This window comes from Pezoporus occidentalis, unplaced genomic scaffold (assembly GCF_034315485.1).
Source record: "Pezoporus occidentalis ecotype Australia unplaced genomic scaffold, CSIRO_AGI_Poc_V1 ctg38, whole genome shotgun sequence".
Classification (NCBI taxonomy): domain Eukaryota; kingdom Metazoa; phylum Chordata; class Aves; order Psittaciformes; family Psittacidae; genus Pezoporus; species Pezoporus occidentalis.
In genome coordinates this window covers 6,987,477-7,008,015 of record NW_026915702.1, presented here as the reverse complement: position 1 = coordinate 7,008,015, position 20,539 = coordinate 6,987,477, and the positions used below count along the sequence as shown (strand labels likewise).

Here is a 20,539-nt window from a genome sequence, read left to right as displayed (position 1 = left end):
CAGCACCACACATAATTCTGGTTGCTGCAAAAACTTGAAGTTTAACAGAGAAGAGAATGAACACAATAATGCTACAAGTTAATGCCCAGATGTGCATCCATAATTACCAGTTCCAAGAGCATTCGCTTGAGTTAAATGTCTTGATTTTTTTGCTATCTAACTTTCTGAGGTAGGTAGACATAATCTGTGTCTGTAGTATGTATTTCTCCTTGCCCTTGGAAAACTGTGGGAACGTGAAGGAGAGGAGATTGTACACTCTCTGCTTCATTACAAGGATGAGAGGCATAGTTTTAGCCCTAGGAAGTTGTCTTTGGGTGAGGAAGTGTAAGTTTAAAACCAGTGGAAATCACATAATATGACCTTTTTCCAGGGATCTTGGAGAGAGATTGCATTTGGAATGCTGAGGACAATCCTGCAGCTCTACACTAGTCTGGTCAGAGATGTTGCTTAATGACAGCTTGTTTTCATTTTGACTTTGTTCTTTGGAACTTGAGAAAGTGCTAAGTTCTCCCTGTTTTCAACAGAATAATATAAGCAGCAAAATGAATACACTGCCCAAGCTACTTCTGCATGTGAGCTCACAGGAAAACTGTGCTTAATCATGTTTATTTCAGTGTTAGCAATAAGGAAAAATATGTCAGATGTAGAAGAGGAGAAAAAAATCATAAGGAGACAATTCAATACACTCAGGACCGGCAAAGTATACATTTGCCTTCTGGGAAATTGAATAAATGCAGTTCCAGTAGGAATACTTTATAGTAGAAACCACAGCTTTTGCAGAATGAACGCTTTTCTTGGGAAAAACCCTCAATTTTTCTTGACACTTGTTTTCTAAATTAAAAACAAAACATTTTGGAGAGGGGGAGTTTGACTCAAGTAAAAATATTTTTTTGCCTTTTTATTTTCCAAATTCATTTAATACATTTTGTTCTTTCTAACCTCAACCTCATTTCATTTTCTTGTTTTGTTATGTAGTAGCACAAAGTCTGTGGTTGGGATCATACTGCCTTTACTCTGTCAGTAGGCTGAATGTGTGGACTAGGCTGTAAAATGTGAAGCATAAAGAATAGGAAAGTGCCTGCCCTAGGTAAAGGGAGCATGCAGCACAAAGTGCTTGGGAAGGACATTTAAATGTTGCTGTAAATCAAAAATACACTTTTTTGTTTCAGTTCAACAACATGAACTGCAGTATATAACTCTAAGCTGAAATGATACTTGGGAAGATCAAAGTATTAAATTTTCATTGAAAAATAGACATAGTAAGAATATTTTATCATTTATGAATTTTTAAGCATTTTAGTCTTCTAAAATCCCTTCATTATTCTGCCTTTTCATATTTGAGATAATACATGTTCAAATAATATAGGCACTGCTCTAATTTGTGCTAATATTTCTGGAAGAGTCTTATTTAGCAAAGTCCAAGTTTCTTAAGATTTTGGGTAGGCGAATATGCATTTACCTCAGCTAATGTGGTGGAAGATGTACAGATGTGCTTTCTTGGTTTTTCTGTTAATATTTTTACTGGCAAACTGAAGAAGAAAAGCTGGGAAGATAAAAACATCTTTGTGAGTTTTCTTTCTTTTGGCATAGATCTGCTAGCTATCATGGCTCTTGGCTAGCTTGGCTTCTTGTTGAGGATACCAGTACAAGTTGTTGTGGCAATTAATTTAGTTCTTCCTGTTATTAACCTCTTCTCTTGAGAGTGGCTTTGCTAGTTGTACATCTTAATTTTGCCAGGTAGCTCACTTTTCCATGCTTTTTTGAGACTTTTCAAATTGACATGAAAGAATGGAAATATTGAATCTCAAATAAGCATTCGACTACATAGTAACAGGATAGAAAGTTGGGGCTGTTCAGCCTGGAGAAGGCTGCTTGGAGACCTCAGAGCAGCCTTCCAGTGTCTGAAAGGGGGCTATAAGGATGCAGGGGAGGTACACTTCATTAGGGACTGTAGTGATAGGACAAGGAGTAACGGGTTCAAACTTAGACAGGGGAAGTTTAGATTGGATATAAGGAAGAAATTCTTTACTGTAAGGGTGGTGAGGCATTGGAATGGGGTGCTCAGGGAAGCTGTGAATGCTCCGTCCCTGGCAGTGCTCAAGTCCGGGTTGGACAGAGCCTTGGGTGACATGGTTTAGTGTGAGGTGTCCCTGCCCATGGCAGGGGGATTGGAACTTATGATCTTAAGGTCCTTTCCAACCCTAACTATTCTATGATTCTATGACATGCCATGTGATATCCTACCCATTTGATACGTTTATTGCAGTCCTCGTCAAACTCTTTACTGCCAAAGAGCACAGGTTTCATGCTCCCAACAGCAAAGCCCTAAAACATGAGGTATGCCTTAGCTCCTTTCCTCCCAGCTGATTCCTCTCTGCCTAAGGTGTATCTGCTCTGAGCACTATTGCTATGACATAAAGTTGCTATGCTGATTACTTGCACGAAAACTGTCCAGGCTACACTGAAAAATTAGGGTTAACGTATTTACCGTTTATCCCTTGCCACCCTCCTATCATAATATGCAGAACATCACTTATTCCGGAGGAACTTAATAGTAATTGTGTCCTGTGGGACATGAAGACCTTTGTGACACAACAGTGCACAACCCTGGGGGCCATAGTCTTGCAGCAAACCGAGACAGGCAGCTGTGGGATTTTTCGTCTAGAGAGCCAAGTGCATGCTTCTTCTAACAAGATATGAGTCATAGCAGGGACGTGGCTGTGAATACTTATCTCTTTCACTGGGATGCGTGGAGCAGAAAGAATTTCAGCATGGAAAAAGGACATGAACTGATTTGTTAGAAGTCTGTTATGTGCTAGGGGAAATTGTACTGGTATTATCTGGGATAGTTGTGCGCACCAGGGACAAGAACTATCCTGTTGCTTTTTTTAAGAACAGAAAGTGACCATGTGGGAATCAACTGTGTGTATAAGGTATTTAACAAGCAACTAAACGACAAGGACAAGTTTATCCAACAAACGTCTTGGTTCTGCAGTCATTTTTTTCTGTTTGTGCATGGCTTGGCTGGTTGCTTTATCAGAACATTGAGCTCAGATGGTTGTGAGCCTTTAAAGGTAGCAAAGGATCTGCTAAAAAATGTCTAGAAACAGGAGTCAGGAAGGGAGCTTTTTCATCTTCAGTTCCAACCCTTTGCCCAAGCAAAACAGAAAGAGGGCACTTTGTGGATTCTTCCCCCAAAGCCATGCCAACTGTTTCCTAATCACAGCCTGCCACAGCCCTGCTCTTCCAGTCCTTGGTCTTTCTTGCTCAGTAGTTGAGCGTTACATAAACCTAAAACAAAGAACAAACCACTCGCCATAAAATGATATACCTACAGTCATAACCTTAGTGAAGAAGCCATTAATTATTTGGTGTGCTTAGCCTTTACAAACCGCAAGGTAAAGAATTACAATGTAAAGGATAACCATACATATTGTATTATGGTGACCATCTCTGCCTCTGACCCATTTAGCCACCTATCCATAAAGATAAGACAAACAGATGCCACTGAGCTTTAATATTGCTCTTAGTTTAGGAATTTTGTTTCTCAAGCACACTATTTTAATTCTTTGACTCAGTTTTCATTAAGTGTGTTTTAAATGCCAAGGATCTAGTGAATATTTCTTCTTTTTTTTTCTCAGATTCTTGTACATGTTGTTCTGATTTAAACCTTTGGAAATAAGAATTTTTCCTTGATTAGACTTTACAATACTATTATGCCATTTATTGCACTTCAGTCATCATTCATATGCCAGAACTTAGTATAAATACTGCTTTATATTTAGTATAAACCCTACTATATTTTTCCCATATGAATCCTCATTTACTCTATCCTGTCTAACTTAGAATGTCAATCAATCTCTAGGCTATTTTGTATTTTTATGCCAGTTTATGGATGGGGGTTGTCTGGCTTTTTTTTAATAGCATTCTGCACCAACTAAATGAGGGACTGTGCTTAAGCAGAATTATTTTGTTGCATGAATCACACATGCAAAATTAAATCATGTTTTTAAACTCTCATGCCTGTTCCTATAATAATCAGCATCATGTATTTTGGTCCTCTTCTGCTCGTGGTTCTTAGCAACTCTTGGTGCATTTCAGTCTTTATTTTCTGTACTCCTTTTCTTTACTTTTTCTCTTCTAATCAGGACTTTCATGCATTTTCACTCCCTTGCTCCCCGGGGGGCTATAGCAACCTCTCCCAGAATCTGATTTGGTATCTACTTTTGGGCTGGGCAGGCCATGACACAGATACTGCTGACTCTGCGGGGCAGATCTGTTGTATAGAAAGGACTCTGAGATGAGCAGTTTGGGTGAGGAGGAAAATGTTCTGTTCACATTCAAGCAGATGAATTCCCAGTCTGATGCTAAAAAAACCCAACGGCACGTCCAATGCACAGCTGCTATGTATTGGGTGCCCAACCTATTTAGACTGCAAAGCACCAGGTTATTTAAGGTCTTTTATTACTGTGGTCCATTAAGCAATCCTGTTAAGCTCTGGCTTAAGAAAGATAAGCACAAATATATTAAAGATAAGTGGAGTTAGAAACTTTATTACTCACTCTTGTTCATCATCTAAATTATAAGAGCTGTGCCAGCTTTCACCTGACTTATATCACACAAGGAGGAGGGAGGACTGAGTCTGGTGAGGAAGAAGTGTCATTGTCAAGGCTCAATGCCTGAAGTTAAGAGTGGTCAAAGTGATCGTGGGGGCTTAACAGCAAGGTGACAGCATCATATACCATGCTGCTTAAGGCAGTAATGTTTAACACTGTGTTACTGTTAAAATGAAGGGAATTAGGAGGAAAGGAGTAAAACAGCATCATATAGCATGATGCTTAAGGTAGTAATGTTTAACACTATGTTACTGTTAAAATGAAGAGAATTAGGAGGAAAGGAGTAAAACAGCATCATATAGCATGATGCTTAAGGTAGTAATGTTTAACACTGTGTTACTGTTAAAATGAAGGGAATTAGGAGGAAAGGAGTAAAGAGTAAAACAGCAGCATTGTTTTGCCACTGGGTGTGCATTAAATGATATGCCCAGGTTTCAGTGTTGTGGGCAGATCTGGTTGCTTCTGTTTGAAAAAATCATAGTAAAACTACATGATTGGAGAGAGGCAAAATCTTTATATGTAATGGGAGGCTAAAGTAAGTTTCCTCAAATTGGGAAAAGGGATGGTTGAGAGAGATATGAAAGATTCCTATAGATACTGAATGCTGTTGGTAAAGCAAACATGTTTTGCTGTTACTGAAAATGCAAGATTTTGGAGAAAAGAGGGAAATATAGGGAAAAAACTTTCACACATTATAGAATAGAATTATGGTGCTTCTTGCCACTTGAAGCTGTAAAAGTACAAATCCAATTATTTAAATAGATGTTTTAATTGTTCATTGATGACTATTATATGTCACAGGCCAGTGTACTGCAAGAGGTGGGAGTGCATGCAGAAGGAATGTGGGGCTCATTCTCTGCATGCCCTGTTTTTGTACTTCAAAAGCAACGGTAGCTGGATGGTGTCAGGAAAATTAGGCTGGAAGGGACTTGGCCTTCTTGGCTGCCTGGGCACAAGCTGGTCCTTCAGGTCGTTTGCTGCCAAGCAGCTTTCCAACCACTCTTTCCCAAGCCTGTAGCATTGCATAGGATTGTTCTGGCCCAAGTGCAGGACTGCCTTTTTGAACCTCATACAACTGGCCTCAGCCCATTGATCCAGCCTATCCAGATCCCTCTGAAAAGCCTTCCTACACTGAAAGCAGATCAACACTCCCTCCCAACTTGGTGTCATCTGCAACTTTACTGAAGGTGCACTCAATCCCTTTGTTCAGATCATTGATAAAGATATTAAACAGAATTGGCCCCAGTGCTGAGCCCTGGGAACACCACTTGTGACTGACCACCAACTGAATTTTACTTCACCACTGCTCTTTGGGCCTGGCCATCCAGACAGTTTTTCCCAGTGAGCAGTACTCCCACCCAAGCTGGAGCAGCCAGATGCTTCGTTATTCTCTGGTATCACTGGAACTTATGCACTTCACATTATTCGCTTATCATAATTCATTTGTCTATATGAGGATTTGTATTCTTTTAGCCTGAGGTAAACATGTTCAACAGCCTGGTTTTAGTTGGCATGCTTCCTTAGCTAAAATTAACACAAAAGTTCTTGCAAATGTTTAGATATTACTGAGTTATAATAAATTCCCAGTAGATAATTATACTTGCTCTCTTCCAAGCCAGCCTTCATTTTATTTTTTAATGCTATTGTTAGTTGTGTATAGAGTAGCTGTTTGTCTTTTGAGGACAGCAGAATAAAGGGATTTACCAAACTCTTCTGAAAATCTGAACACTGCGGTAATATTCAGACCTGCTAAATAATTTATTGAGAGCACAGCCAACAATATGAAATTTTCATGTATCAAACAGACAGCCTCACATAAACTTGAAAAGCATGAAAAATAAGGTTAGGCTTCAAAACGAAGGTCAATATTCTCAGGCTTGGAGTAATAAAAAGGTAATCACAATAACGTTTAATCTGTTTTTAAGAAAAACCTTATGTTGGTGCATTTCATAGAAGCATGACAAAATTTGAATTTGAAAGTTAATAAGGAGATTGGTGGTTGCTGAATAAGGACAAAAAATGGTTCCAACGTAGACCAGTGGTGAGCCTTGCTTCATACCCTTTGTAGCTGGTGAGATCTAGGAATGACCATCATCCCTTCTCATATGCTCCTGGGGCTTTAGATAAGAGAAACAATACACTATGACTGGCAAAATGTTTCACAATTATTTAAGTCTAACCATTGTGTACGTATCATTAAAATGTATGTTGCTGGCTGTTATGTTTTGCTACTGACTGTCATAATAATATTTTGTTGCCCAGAGGTACATTTTAACAAACATGATTCGGTTTGTGTTCTTAAACTAGCACTATAAATGGTAATCCTCATTAATCATTATATGAAACAGCATTTAGATGATCATTCTTTTTTTGGCTATAGTATGCAATAGAATTCAGTGGTTGAATTTTGACTGCTGATGGCTTCTGCTCAACAGCACTTTTAGAGACATAGCTGATGTACATTTTTGTCAAACAGGTTTTGTTTCATATCCATATTATTATTTTTACTGCTTAAACTTCATTAATGCTGTTCAGTGCCCTGTGAAGTTATCAAATGGAGTAACAGACACTTGCTGATATCCTTTGGAGCTTGGTACCACAACAGTGCTTGCTAAGTTGCTAAGCATTTATAATATATTTGGCATAACACAAGGAAGAAGATAAAGATAGTCATTGTCTCTAATATTCTCAGTGAGCTCTGGGTGCTAGGCAGCTTAATTCCTGTTCAGCTCCCTCTGATGTGGGTGTTAGTTGGTCATCTAAATACAAGTTGGATAATTAACTTACTGTGAGTGGCTCTTGGTGAGATTCATCTGAGTTTGGCCATCTTCAGAGTTGACAACTACAGCTGAGTTTTACAGTCTAGGCTCCCTTCTAGTCAGTGAGGAGAATCAAGCATTTCTTGAGTGTGATTCATCTGGCCCATTTTAGACATCAATGTTATGGTGAGATTTACAGGCTAAATGGGGTGACATAAATAGATATGACGTTCTCAGGAACTTTATATAGCAATAACACATATTCACTGGGCCACTGACTGAAACCTCCATCTCCTCCTTCCAAAAAGGCTGTCCCAGCCATGGGAATAGAGAACAACCCTTTCTCTGTGCCAGCTGGTGTTCACTTTTCCCATACACAATGCAATGCCTGATGGGCCACACACAAACTGGGGTTTAAAATATTTTAGGATATTTCCTTGGGAAATTCAGGTTTGAATCCTCTTACATAGGTGAGAGCCTTAATTACCCATCTGCTAGTTAGGAAGCAGGCTGCTGTGCCAGCAGCCAGTCTTACCTTTCTCTGTCAGTTCTCTTGTCTGTGCTAATGTATTTGGTAATGCCAGCTGGAACAAAGTACCTCATTGCTCAACATAGCCAAGTTTCTGGTGGCTTTGGATACGGTCAGAAACATATTCAAGATAGGGATTTTGGTGCATGAGAAAGGCTTTTGGGTCCAATATTGGAATCGTGTACCAGGTATCAGAGCTTGTTCATAGGCCTAGCCATTGGACTCCTCACTTCTAGTGAGATGCAGCCTTACCTTATGAATTGTGACCAATCCTTTGTAGTTTAGGAATATAAGACTAAACACTGCTTATATTGCTGCTGATGTAATTGTCACTGTCTTGTTATGAACTTCCAAAAAGATGTTATAAGTAGTGTCTCTGCAAATAGTTCTTGCAACAGGCTGATAGGCTACTCTGCATCAATGACAAATGATGTCTGTATATCATGTTACTGACCTCTTGCCACACATCTGCAATCTATTTTCAGTTCTCTGCTCATTACCAATTTAGGAAAGGAATTGAAAAGCTATGGAGACAAAGAGATTTGATGGAGCATGGGGCAGAACCGCTGAAAGTAGTACCATAACGCAAAGCCCTACCAGATCTGATTTTAAGCTGTTTGGAGAGCAAGGTTCAAAACTTGTGCATTTTTACTACCCTCTTCCCAAGAGCTATTGGTAACTGGAGTTATTGGTGAAGGCATCACAGGTTAGAGATGGTCCTATTCAAGGCATCTTCTGCCCACCTTCAAGAAACATTAACTGGTGGGCTGAGTTTAGAAAACAATTGCTTAAGTGAAAATGCTTTCAGTTGTAAGAGTGCTGTCCCTCACCCATGTCTGTTTAGTTAACCATGCTGAAATGTCCTTCTCTTTTGTTTTCTCCTACATACCTGGGGAAAATCAGTACCAATATGAATATGAATCCCATGGGTTTCCTGCCTTTGATTTTTCTGAGGAGGTGTTGTCTTGATTTCATGTGGAATGGAGTTGGTTTTCTTCCTAGTAGTTGGTACAGTTCTGTGTTTTGGATTTAGGATGGCAGGTGTAGTGGACCTGTGATTCACACTGTTCTTGGGTATCTGCTTGGCATTCATATTTGAAATTCCTGGATTTTGGTTTTTTTGAAAGCAAAGTATTTCTATGAGCAGTAACAGTCAGTTTGATGTCAACATATGTGTCATTTTGTGGTTTGTTGGTTTGTTCTTTTTAATTCCTCCTTTTTTTGCTAGTAAGGTTCTGAGTGCAATTAATTCTAAACAGTTGCTGGGTTTTTGGAACAATGCATACTCCACCACTGATTTACATAGATCAGCATGCTATTTTGAATGCATACCTCTAAAACTCTACCTGAGTATTTATAGGTTGCCTATCACTGTGGTGTCTGAACAGTGTACCTTTAAATAAGACACCAGAGGTTATTCTCTTATTACTAGCAATTTAATATGTAGTTGACATTTCAGGGATTGTGTGGTATTTTAAGGGTTTGGGCGTAGTATTATCTGTGCCTTTTAAGACAGCACTACATGGCAGGATGGGTTTACACTTGTGCCACTTGTGTTTGGCGTTGCATGATGGTAGCATAAAGGCACCATTGCCTAAAAGAGGGGACCAGCTTGGGAAGGGACAAAGAGCATCTTCCCTGTGTTGATTCATCTTTTGCACACACCCTTCCCAAATTGCTGGGATTGCAGATAATGAGGCCAGAAATCCACTCTGGGGGTTCCACCTCATTTCTACTATTATAATTGTTGCGAACAAAGCCAGAGAGGGAAAATCTGAAACAGGAGCAACCCAGTGTGGGGTTCTGATCAGGTCATGTTGGCCAAATGATCCTGAGATGCAGATAGCCATGGCACATTCCTACTACTAGCTGTTTTAGGGAGTGTAAAGCTCTGCTTGGCACTGAATGTAGTGTGATGTTGACACTCTTTGCTGTATTTTATGTTAGTCTGCATTCCTTTTTGCAGTCTCCTTTCAAAGCCACAGAACCGTGAAGGGACAGAGGCCTCTCTGGACAGTGCCATTGTGCACCTGACTTGTGTTACTTTGAGGCTGATATGTTTTTTTGAGGTGTTAAGCAAAAGTAACCAAAGCCAACTACTTCAGTGTAAGGAATTTATTTCTTAGGAGGAAGGTTTCTAGCCATAGCTCAGGTGTGCAATGATGCAATATTACAGTATTGCTAGGGGAACTGGCTCTGACCTTGAGAAGAACCCAGAAAATGTCTGTCCTTGCTTTGATGCAAGGAAGTCTCAATTTTAGGAAGTCTGTGGTGATCTCATGTCACATACCAAAATTCTTTTCTGTTTTCTTCATGGTATACAAAAGTGCAGATTCACACTGCAGCTGGGTGTCTTTACTCACATAAACAGTAGACAGAGCTTCAATGATTTTTGTCTTTATTAATTCTTTCTTGAGCTCTGTTAAATCTCCACTCACACTGTGTTATACCTGTATGTCTACATCTTGTAATTTTCCTTGCTTTAAAGTTTTTTAACTCTTTGACTGTCATAAATAGCAGCTGCAAATTCTGTGGAATTTCTGTATATCTATCAGTCCTCTTAGTGACATTTAGCTAATGCTAAAGAGTAGCTAAATTTGGTATGACTTGTCATAGAATCATAGAATCATAGAATAGTTAGGGTTGGAAAGGACCTTAAGATCACCTAGTTCCAACCCCCTTGCCATGGGCAGGGACACCTCACACTAAACCATGTCACCCAAGGCTCTGTCCAACCCGGACTTGAGCACTGCCGGGGATGGAGCATTCACAGCTTCCCTGAGCAACCCATTCCAGTGCCTCACCACCCTAACAGGAAAGAATTTCTTCCTTATATCCAATCTAAACTTCCCCTGTTTAAGTTTGAACCCGTTAACCCTTGTCCTACCACTATAGCCCCTAATGAAGAGTCCCTCCCCAGCATCCCTATAGCCCCCCTTTCAGATACTGGAAGGCTGCTATGAGGTCTCCACGCAGCCTTCTCTTCTCCAGGCTGAACAGCCCCAACTTTCTCAGCCTGTCTTCATACAGGAGGTGCTCCAGTCCCCTGATCATCCTCGTGGCCCTCCTCTGGACTTGTTCCAACAGTTCCATGTCCTTTTTATGTTGAGGACATCAGAACTGCACACAATACTCCAGGTGAGGTCTCACGAGAGCAGAGCAGAGGGGCAGGATCACCTCCTTCGACCTGCTGGTCACGCTTCTTTTGATGCAGCCCAGGATACGGTTGGCTTTCTGGGCTGCGAGCACACACTGAAGCTGGCTCATGTTCAGTTTCTCATTGACCAACACCCCCAAGTCCTTCTCTGCAGGGCTGCTCTGAATCTCTCCTCTGTCAGTGGCAGTTATCTCTTATGATGGTCCCTTCCTCCACCTGCCAATTTCTCTGCCTTTGCAATTTAGATGCATGGACTGTACTTTGAGTATTTTGAGTATCAGTCAAAATGCAGCTGTCTTTTCAGAGACAGTCAAGAGACTGTCTGTCCATCAAGAGAATGTAAGGCAATTTTTATGCAATTAATTACACAGATGAAAAGACTTTTACAATACTATACAGTATGTGTAGCATATAACACTGGAAACAGTGAAAATTATGTTCATAAGAATAGCATGAGTTTCTTAGCAATATCTGAATATAACTATAGTTTAAAACCCCCTTTGTCTTTCCTGTCATGCTGCTACCTCCACCTGTAGTATAATTTAAGCAGCATCTTTGCCAGTATCTTTCTTCCTGACCTGCTTCCTCCTCAAGACATGTTGGCTCCCAGCATTGCTGGAGGCACCACTGTTCCTCATCCCACAGGAGGGACCAAATCCAGGGCTCTTGCAGAAACCTGTCGTGGGAAGTGTGAGGTGTCTCCTGAGAGAGGCTGCCTCATCCCCTCCATTCCCAAGGAAGTAACACCTCCAAGCTCCCCAGAAATGTGTGACATTGGCAGGATGAGACCAGCCTGTGTGCTCAGTTATCTGGTCTCTATAGCAAACGTAGGCCAGCACAGCAGTGTGTATGTGCTGAGCATGGAAAATTGAAGTGAGGGCCTCATGATTCTCAGAAATACAGTTTTTTGTGACCACAGCCATTGCACAGAAAGAAGGGTAGGGCAAAGCAGCACTGGAGGCTACTTCTATGGTATTTCCCAACCCTGATATGACCTTTTTTGACTGACCCGTTTCCTTGGCTTTTACAATATAAACTGAAATTAACCACCTAACCAATGTGTTCCTGTCCATGTGATTCATGGGCAGGAAGGTTTCGTACCCATCATGCAAATGCTGTTCACTTGATTCAGAAGGTGGAGTAAAAACTGCATAGCAGGTTGACATAGTGGATTGACCAGCATTGTGAAGCTGACCCAGGATTCACTATTGGCTTTTGCAGGTGGTTTTGCACCAGGTCTCTCCCTCTCATCACTATGTGAGTGCCCCATACTGAACATCTCTAGGGTTTCCAGTTTTTTTTGTCATCTCTGCTATTTTGCCCAGCCATGGACCTCTCTTCCCCATTGCTGCCTGTTTTTTCTCCAAAAAGTCTCTTCTTCCTATTCCCTACACTTCTTCCAATTCCCTACACTTCTTCCAATGTTACCACTTTCTCCATCTTAGTGTGCTCACTATGCTCTTGCTCTCAGGTCTGCTTTTGTATCTCCTAAGTTTAAGTTATTGGGGATGGTTTTGGTCAAACTTTAGGAGCAGCTTCATTTTTGTGACATTTTGCATGTTTTTCAGCTTTTGGAGAAGTGAGATTCTGCTGAATTGATGTTTTCTCATCAGAAGACTTAGACTTCTGATAAAGATCCCTTCTTCTTCACCTTTCTTTCCAAACAGCAGACATGACATTTTGTTTTAAAACACTGAGAAACTTCCCAGATCAAAACATAATAGGAAATGATATCTCCACAAAGCGCTTCTGCTCCAACAAAGCAACATAGTTGGACAGAAATTTATTTCATGGGACTTTTTTCAGTGAGCCCTTTTAGTCAGCTAGTGCTCTTGGGGTGCCAAATGAGGACAGATATACTTAGATGCTAAGAATGAAAATGTCTCTGTTGAGCATGTGTGAGCTGGTTTGGGGTTGGGGTATGTTTGTTTGTGTGTGTGTGTGTATAAAATATATGATTTGTCCTAATGGAGGACAGCTTTCACACTTCAGATTGGAAGAGCTGCTGAAAGCAAGGGCACTGGAATTTTTCAGCCAGGGCAGCACAACATTTTCCTCTAACTTCATCTCAGAAATGAATGAACTGTTTTGACTGAAATTCCTTCTCCCTTAAATAATTCACGTGTTCCGAGGCAGACACCATGAAGAAAAATTTTTTGGGTCTTTTTTTGGGTCTTTTTTTGACCCCCAAAACCCCACAAGGGTAAAAATTGGCAGAGATCTCAAGAACTGAAAATAGAAGGAAATGTTGGGTAACTTTTAAAGTAGCTGTTACCAGCTTTGCCTCTAATATTTGCAGTGTGCTGTTGCCTGATCAGTAGCTGTTCTCAGTGAAGCCCTACTGCTTTTTTCCAGGAAGATGTTCTCAGAACTTCTCGCTGGGCTATTTCAAGGCAACTGAGGGTTTTCTACCCATGTCTGCACCACGGGCTACCTGCTCTCACAGGCTCTCATGCACTCTCACAAGCTTCCTTCCCATCCCTGCTGTGAGGGGTGAGACAAGTCAGGACAGGACTCTCTGCATCCTTGAGGGCTGGCATGGAGTGCTGCTCTTTGGAGGGTGGCATTCCCCTGCCCACTGAGGCAGTCCCTGGTGATAGGAAGGACTTCTCTCTTCTTCAGTCACCCAAATTGTCCTCCTAAGCAAGTGTATTGTGGAGGATGGAGTAGAGACTGGTTGTACTTGTAGGTGATAACTCACTGCTGTGTTGCACATGGGGCACCATGGAGCCGTGGGGCTGTGCCAGAGCCCCACTTGTGTGCCGAGGCCTGGGTGCTCTGTGCCCTTCCAGATGTTTTCCAAGGTTCAGCTGGGTCTTGGCATTAGTCTTGCTCCTGAAGTGCCAGATATTTGGCATCAACAATGTATGGAATGAGACAGTGTAAAGGCAGAAAGAAAGCCTGGGGGAGAGGATCTCAGAGAAATCTTTTTGTTCTTGGAAGGGCAAGCTGAAAGTCCTCAGTAAGAAGTGCTGGTCCCTACACAAAGTCATGGTCCTGTTGCTGAGCTGTGCATTAGCTTAGTTTTCCTGTTCTTGGTCATTAACTTGGCATGGTGTGTGTTTTCTTTCATTTTACGGGAATTTGATGTATTTCATCAGTGGGTAGAGAGAAAAGTCATCACTGAGAATGTCATGATTAATTTTTTTCCTTTTGAAGAACTATGAAATTATTCTGAAACGTTTGACACATGTATAATAACAGCCTAATACTCTGATTTAAACAAATGTGCTAGAGGCGTTGTGCAGTTTCCCAGAGGTTTAATGAGGGAGCCGTACTGTGTTGGAAATTCTTTCAACAATAAGAATTGACCTATTACATACTTATGTAAAATGGGGGTTGACAATCACACAAATATGTCCAAAATCAAATACAGGCATTGTAAAATATCACTTCTTTCCCACAGAGAAACTGGTCACCTGTTCACAGTAGGATTTTGCATTATATCCTATTCGGTAAAGAATAAGATGCTTCCCCACAGGGAAACAAAATGGCAGCAAAGTACTGGCCCGGTGCCCTTCTATCAATGCTTTTCACTGACTGTTTTGCCAAGTCTTCAAAAATAATGCACAGGCATATTTTTTCAACATATGTTTTGCTTCTTTGTTGGTTTAAAGGCACAAAGGGAAGAAAAGGTTCTGAATTATTTGCCACTTCATCATCAAATTCAGGAAAAATTCTTTGTTTGCTGATTTGATTTTTCTTTTTCTCTTTACAATACTTCCTCTATTTTAAAAAATCTAGTTGCTTTTTCTGTTCTTTTAAAATATATATCAGAAGTGACCTCTTAAAAACTGATCGTATGGCTCTGAACCGGCATCTGCATTCAGGGAAGCATGTATTACAAAACCTGAAATTTTGACTCATGGGAGCAGAAATGTTGGATGCAGGAATTATTCAGTATATTATTGAATAATCAAAGAAAGGAAGATAATTAAATATAAAAAGTTGAAGATTAAATGTGGTAAATACTGCTCCTCTGCTCAGAACAAATTAAGCTGCTGTCAATTTCTCTATGTACTTTAGAAATTTAACAGTAAGTTTAAGCCAACATGTACCCTAAGTTTAAGCCAACATGTACTAAATGACTGTTTGGATTTAAAAAACAACCAAAACCAACTGTGTTTCATGTTTCATGGCCAGTCACTGTGATGTTCCCGTGTTGTTCCCAGCAAGAGAGAGCAATATGGGGAGGTGGAACACGATTTAGGGGAGACATCAGAGTTTATCAGCAATCCCTGTCAATTTAAAGTCACCAAAGTGTCATAAGTACTAGGGGAATTCAGATTAATTCACTGTACTGAATGATGGAATCTCATACAAGGGCAACAGCCTACTCACAGAATGTATGTACTTACATGTACTTATAAGTACTTATCAGTAGTACTTATAAATAATTACTCATATTTTATTTCTCTCTTTCAGTGACTATTTCGACAAGTACCTTCTTTGATGGCTTACTGGTAACTGGGCTCTACACCTCTACCAGTGTTCAGGCTTCCCAGAGTGTTGGTGGCTCCAGTGCTTTTGGATTTGGTAAGTCCAATGTAATTTACATTAAGCAAACCAGGATAATGAATACTTGGTTGTACAGAGGACATCAATAACAACTTACTTGCTGAAGCAGGTTAATTTAGACTGGGTAATCAGCAAGAAGTCAGTAGGATTCAACCATATACAGAAATGATGGCTTTTCAATGGCTTTTATTTCTTCATCCACTTTCTTTGGTTTTGGCCAGCCCTAGTTCTAGTACACTGAATTATATGAATTTTATGAGAGTAAAGCCTCAGCAGCTAAACTGTCTAAAATAGCCATTTCTAAATGGTGTGACGTTTTGTATAAACTAAAGCATTTAGCCCAAAGCCTGTAACTATTCTTGGTCTGGAAAACTGATTCTTTTGAGCTTACATCAACCTACTTTTTCCATTCATTTAACAATAGTGTCTTCCTTAAAACCAGAATACTGGTCAAGGTTCTTTATGTAACCAATTATTTTCCTTGTATGAAAACTGGAATTGGGGTAGGAAAGGTTTTGAAGAATTATTCTATACTGCAAGTTATGCTGTAGCATTCAGCAGCAGCAGCCAAGCCAGCTATGCTAAGGACAAGCACTTTTGAATAATCTCTCCTAAATCTGTGCAAGTAATTTACAGCTATGCCTTCTTCAGTTTATTATTTGGTGTTATTTTTTTATATCTTTACAAATGATTGTAAGAATTGCATTCCTCTAATTGGAGAAACTTAGTGACCCCTAAATAGCAGTCTTGGGTGAAGGGGCGAAAATAGGAACCAGTTTTACGGGATATCAACTGTGCTGCACTTACTTGTACCAGTAGCATGTTTAAACATTAATTTGTCTGTTAAGATTAAACTTCAGTACTTTCTTCATAATAATCTTTCATGATAATTATCTCTGTTATATGCATACGAAACATGAGTGGCCTGGACATGCGAGTGTCAGCTTGAAAATGAAAGAAGGCAACTAAATAGCACAATTATTTAAAACTGAATTGAGGAATAATTTGAGAAGGGCTTTGCCTCTGTGAATAGCACCACCGATCAACTGATATTGGGAAGAACAGAGTTGCCACAGATATTTCATGTCTTATGCAAAATGCACTGAAAGTTTCATTTTTTTCTGGAAGAAGCAGTACTGGTGTTTCTCCTTACCTTCCATACTCTTTACAGAACGAAGAGGATCTGATGGAGTAAGCAAGACAGAAAGCACTTATTAATGTGAAATTCTAGGGATGGTCAATTGACTGGCAAGATGTTATCTTGCGATGAAACAGGTTTTTGTATCATGTCATCGGCGAGATCATGGCCCTATGCTACAAACTCACTGGGCAAGGTCTACAGGTCATATTTAATCGCATCCAAATATTTAAGAATAGAAATCAAGGAAAATTTTAAAACCTAAATAGCCATTTGTGTTATTTTCCTAAGTTTGTATTTTCATCTGTAGAACAGGGCTGTTACAGTGGTGTCTCACTGAGACCAAAGTTAAAGTAAGATGTGATGTGTGACAGGAGAAAGACATGGCCTTTTTTTAACTTGCCAGAGGTCATTTTCTAGCTTTGGATGTGTCACTTTGGCCACTAAGTCACTGGTAAGATAACCAACTGCTAAACTAGTGACACGTGCATTCTATGCACCAGAAGAAGACCCAAGCCTACAGTCTGGGAAATTACAAAAGCGCAAAGAAATGTGAAAGCGGTCACATGTGGTTGGAGCTTGTTTTTCTTGTCAATACAAATCCTTAAACATAATGCCTAGAGGAGGTGTGCTGCTCAGTCTTGAGTATGCCTCCATCCATGTCAGGTTAAAACTGCTGCCATCGCTGACCTTTCTGCAGGCAAACTATAGGGTCAGTTGTGTTACAGTTGTTAGTTATGGAATGTTTTAAATAAACTTTCAATTTGCTTTTTTTCTTTGCCAGCTTCTAAGCTTGCATATGTATCGAAAAGAGAAATAATACGAATGTTTCAAAAGAGATGATGGTCTTTTATGGTGCACTGTCTTTGCAGTCACATTAAAAGTAAACAGTGAAGGAAAAATGGCAATGGCGTTTAAACTTGATTCTGTATAAATGTTCAATTCATGATGTACTGATGTCTCTGAGGACTGAGAGCTACATAAACTTTTCCTTTCTTAATTTTGCAGTGAGAGATAAGAAGTCTAGCCTCTTCCAGAAAGCATGTAACATGTGAATTATATGCTTTTTAAACAATTTGGTAGTTTTAAAAATTGAAAGTATTTTAAAATGTACCATCTGCAGTGGAAAAAGAACATAGTTTCCATGGTATTTAAGATATTGTTTAATAGAATAGTAGGTGGCTTTGTTTCATTTTCTGAAGGAAACATAAAGTGCTTTCTCCAGAAACGCTGGATCCATCTATTGTGTCATCATTTTCAGCAAAGAATGTGCTCCTCCTTTCTAGCAAGTGACCGTGATGTTCAGGTTAGATTGAGCTTGCTGGAAATTCTTTTTTAAAAATGCTAAGGACTATGTCTGGTTCAGAGACCTCAATTCAAAGATTTATGTGGTTTATTATAGATTAGATGGGGGAGGGGAACAAAGCTGGGCCTTTGTAACCTGAAGATAGCAGCAATATTCTGAAATTGGGTTGATAGTGGTTGGTTACAGAGCAGGGAAGAATATTTTTCTCTCTTGCAATATTACCATTGAAATGCTCTTGTCTGTGTTACACAGGAGGTCATGCTAGATTATAATAATCTTCCAGTCTGCCCTGACAATATGAAATTTTCCCAGTATACATATATCTGTCTTTTGTTACTGTATTGTGGCTACAATTATCTTTTAATTACCTAATTTAGGAAGTCACTTGATGGAGACACCATCATTGTCAGTTATCATAGTTAAACCATATGTCGTGGTTTAAGCCACGCTCACTCACTCCCCCCCCTCGTCCTCCCACCTGCTCCCGGAGGGATGGGGAGGAGAATCGAAAGAATGCAACTCACACAGGTTGAGATAAGAACAGTCCAGTAACTAAGGTATAACACAAACCACTGCTGCTGCCACCAATAATAATAATGATAAGGCAAATAACAAGGGAAGAGAATACAACCGCTCACCACCCACCGATCGATACCCAGCCTGACCCAAGCAGTGATCTCACCCTTCTGGGTAACTGCCTCCAGTTTATATAGTGGACATGACGTGCTGTGGTATGGAATTACCTCTTTAGTTAGTTTGGGTCAGGTGTCCTGTCTCTGCTTCCTCCTGGCTTCCCCTCCTCCCTGGCAGAGCATGAGACTCAGAAAGGCCTTGGTCAGACTAAACATTACTGAGCAGCAGCTAAAAACATTGGTGTTATCAGCGCTGTTCCCAGCCTGAAAGCCAAAAACACAGCGCTGCACCAGCTACTAAAAGGGAGAAAAACGACTGCTACTGCTGAACCCAGGACACCGTATCAAGAAGCTTTGAAGAAAAAAGATAAAAAATGTTAGTGCTAATAGAGTTAATTCTTAGAGTTCTGTTTTCTTTCTTTTTCAGTATGTATTACATAGCCAAAGAAATAGTTCCTCGTTTTCTCTGTGGGATTGCACTGACATGAAACTTGCTGAATTTTTCATTTGGGATCCCTTCTAACAACCCTTTTAGAGACAGATGTGTGAGCTTTTGGGGATAAAAGTTAACAGTGGTTGTAAATATTAATGATTTTTCCCAAGATGAACCATTGTCTGGGTTCAGATTAAGGTAAAACTAGGACTATAATTTTAAAGCTAGATCTGGGATAAAATGTAAATATGTACTTGAAACGTCACTAACCACGCTCTGAGGATCCTTTAGCAAAGAAATGATCCTTAAATCTAGCTTTTAAGAATAGTGTGTCTTTTTTCATTGGATGACTTGATAGAACAGATATATCTCTTCCAGGTATCTCCAATATCATTTCCACAATCCTCTTGTTATCAGTGGGGTGTGTGCCTAGGACCATTTCCATGTCCTTTAGTGTGTCCTGCTGAAGGCTTTACAGCAGTCCTGCTCTTCATGTCCCCCTTTCTCAAGCCACATTTAACCCCTCAGTGTCATTCACACCCTACCTCTCCCTGGAGATGTGTGTTGGGCTCCTGAGAGATCTCTCCATCCCTCATAGCCATCATGTCTATATAGGAGCTTAGGGCTCTCACTTCATTTATTCCAGATATATAAGAGGAAAGTGGAAGACAGGAGTACTAAAAAACATGTTAGAAATCTACAAATGTGGTGGTGGGTTTGATGGAAATCATTACTTGCAAATGAGATTAAGTTAGATGGGTTTGGTGGGTGGTAGGGGTATGCGTCTGTAACATGGGGTAACTACCAAAATACAGCTCAGCTCCTCCAAAGCCATGTGCACTGGAAAGCAAGGAACACAGTATCATTTCTACAATTAAAGGAGAAGATTACAGTGTAATCCCTCAGCAGTGATAAGGAGCGCTGTGTGCTGAGGACCTGAATCTGTCTCATTACACGGGGTAGTCCTGGTTGACAGACTGGTTGAGCAGGCAGGCGTGCTGGGCTGCGCACATCAAAGCTTGCCTTTGACCTGCCAGTCACACTGCATCTCAGCACAGTTGGGTTCTTCCCAAAGCTTTCCATTTTCCATTTAGATTTTCAAATCATTCACACATGACAAATTCATTAAATTTTAAGTTTGTTGTAATTAGCTTCTTACAAACTACAGTAGAAAGTGTAAATCTTTAGAGGTAAGCCCCCCAAAACCCAATTTCATGCAAAATCATAATTATTACACTGATGTTTAGCTTTTAATAAATGTGGAATAAATGAATTTGATAACATTTATATATGTATTAACCTTTCAACCTAAATTGAAACAGCCCTTTGGAAAGTCCATAGGCTCTGTTGTGGTAGCGACAGTGGGTTCAAAGCTCCCATTACATTGGAAAGTGTAGCCACAGGCCTAATTGGATAACAGAAAATTCTTGGTTTATTTTTTTTGTGGTTTT

The 20,539-nt window shown here is 40.1% G+C and overlaps 1 protein-coding gene across 1 annotated transcript in view; it reads left to right on the top strand.

The window, feature by feature from the left end:
* The window catches only part of RELN (reelin), a 282,373-nt gene that overhangs the window by 30,755 nt on the left and 231,079 nt on the right, over window positions 1–20,539 (top strand). Inside the window, exon 2 of the mRNA XM_062632047.1 lies at window positions 15,487–15,597. Coding sequence (XP_062488031.1) covers window positions 15,487–15,597 — 111 coding nt within the window. The remainder of the gene's footprint in view (window positions 1–15,486; window positions 15,598–20,539) is intronic.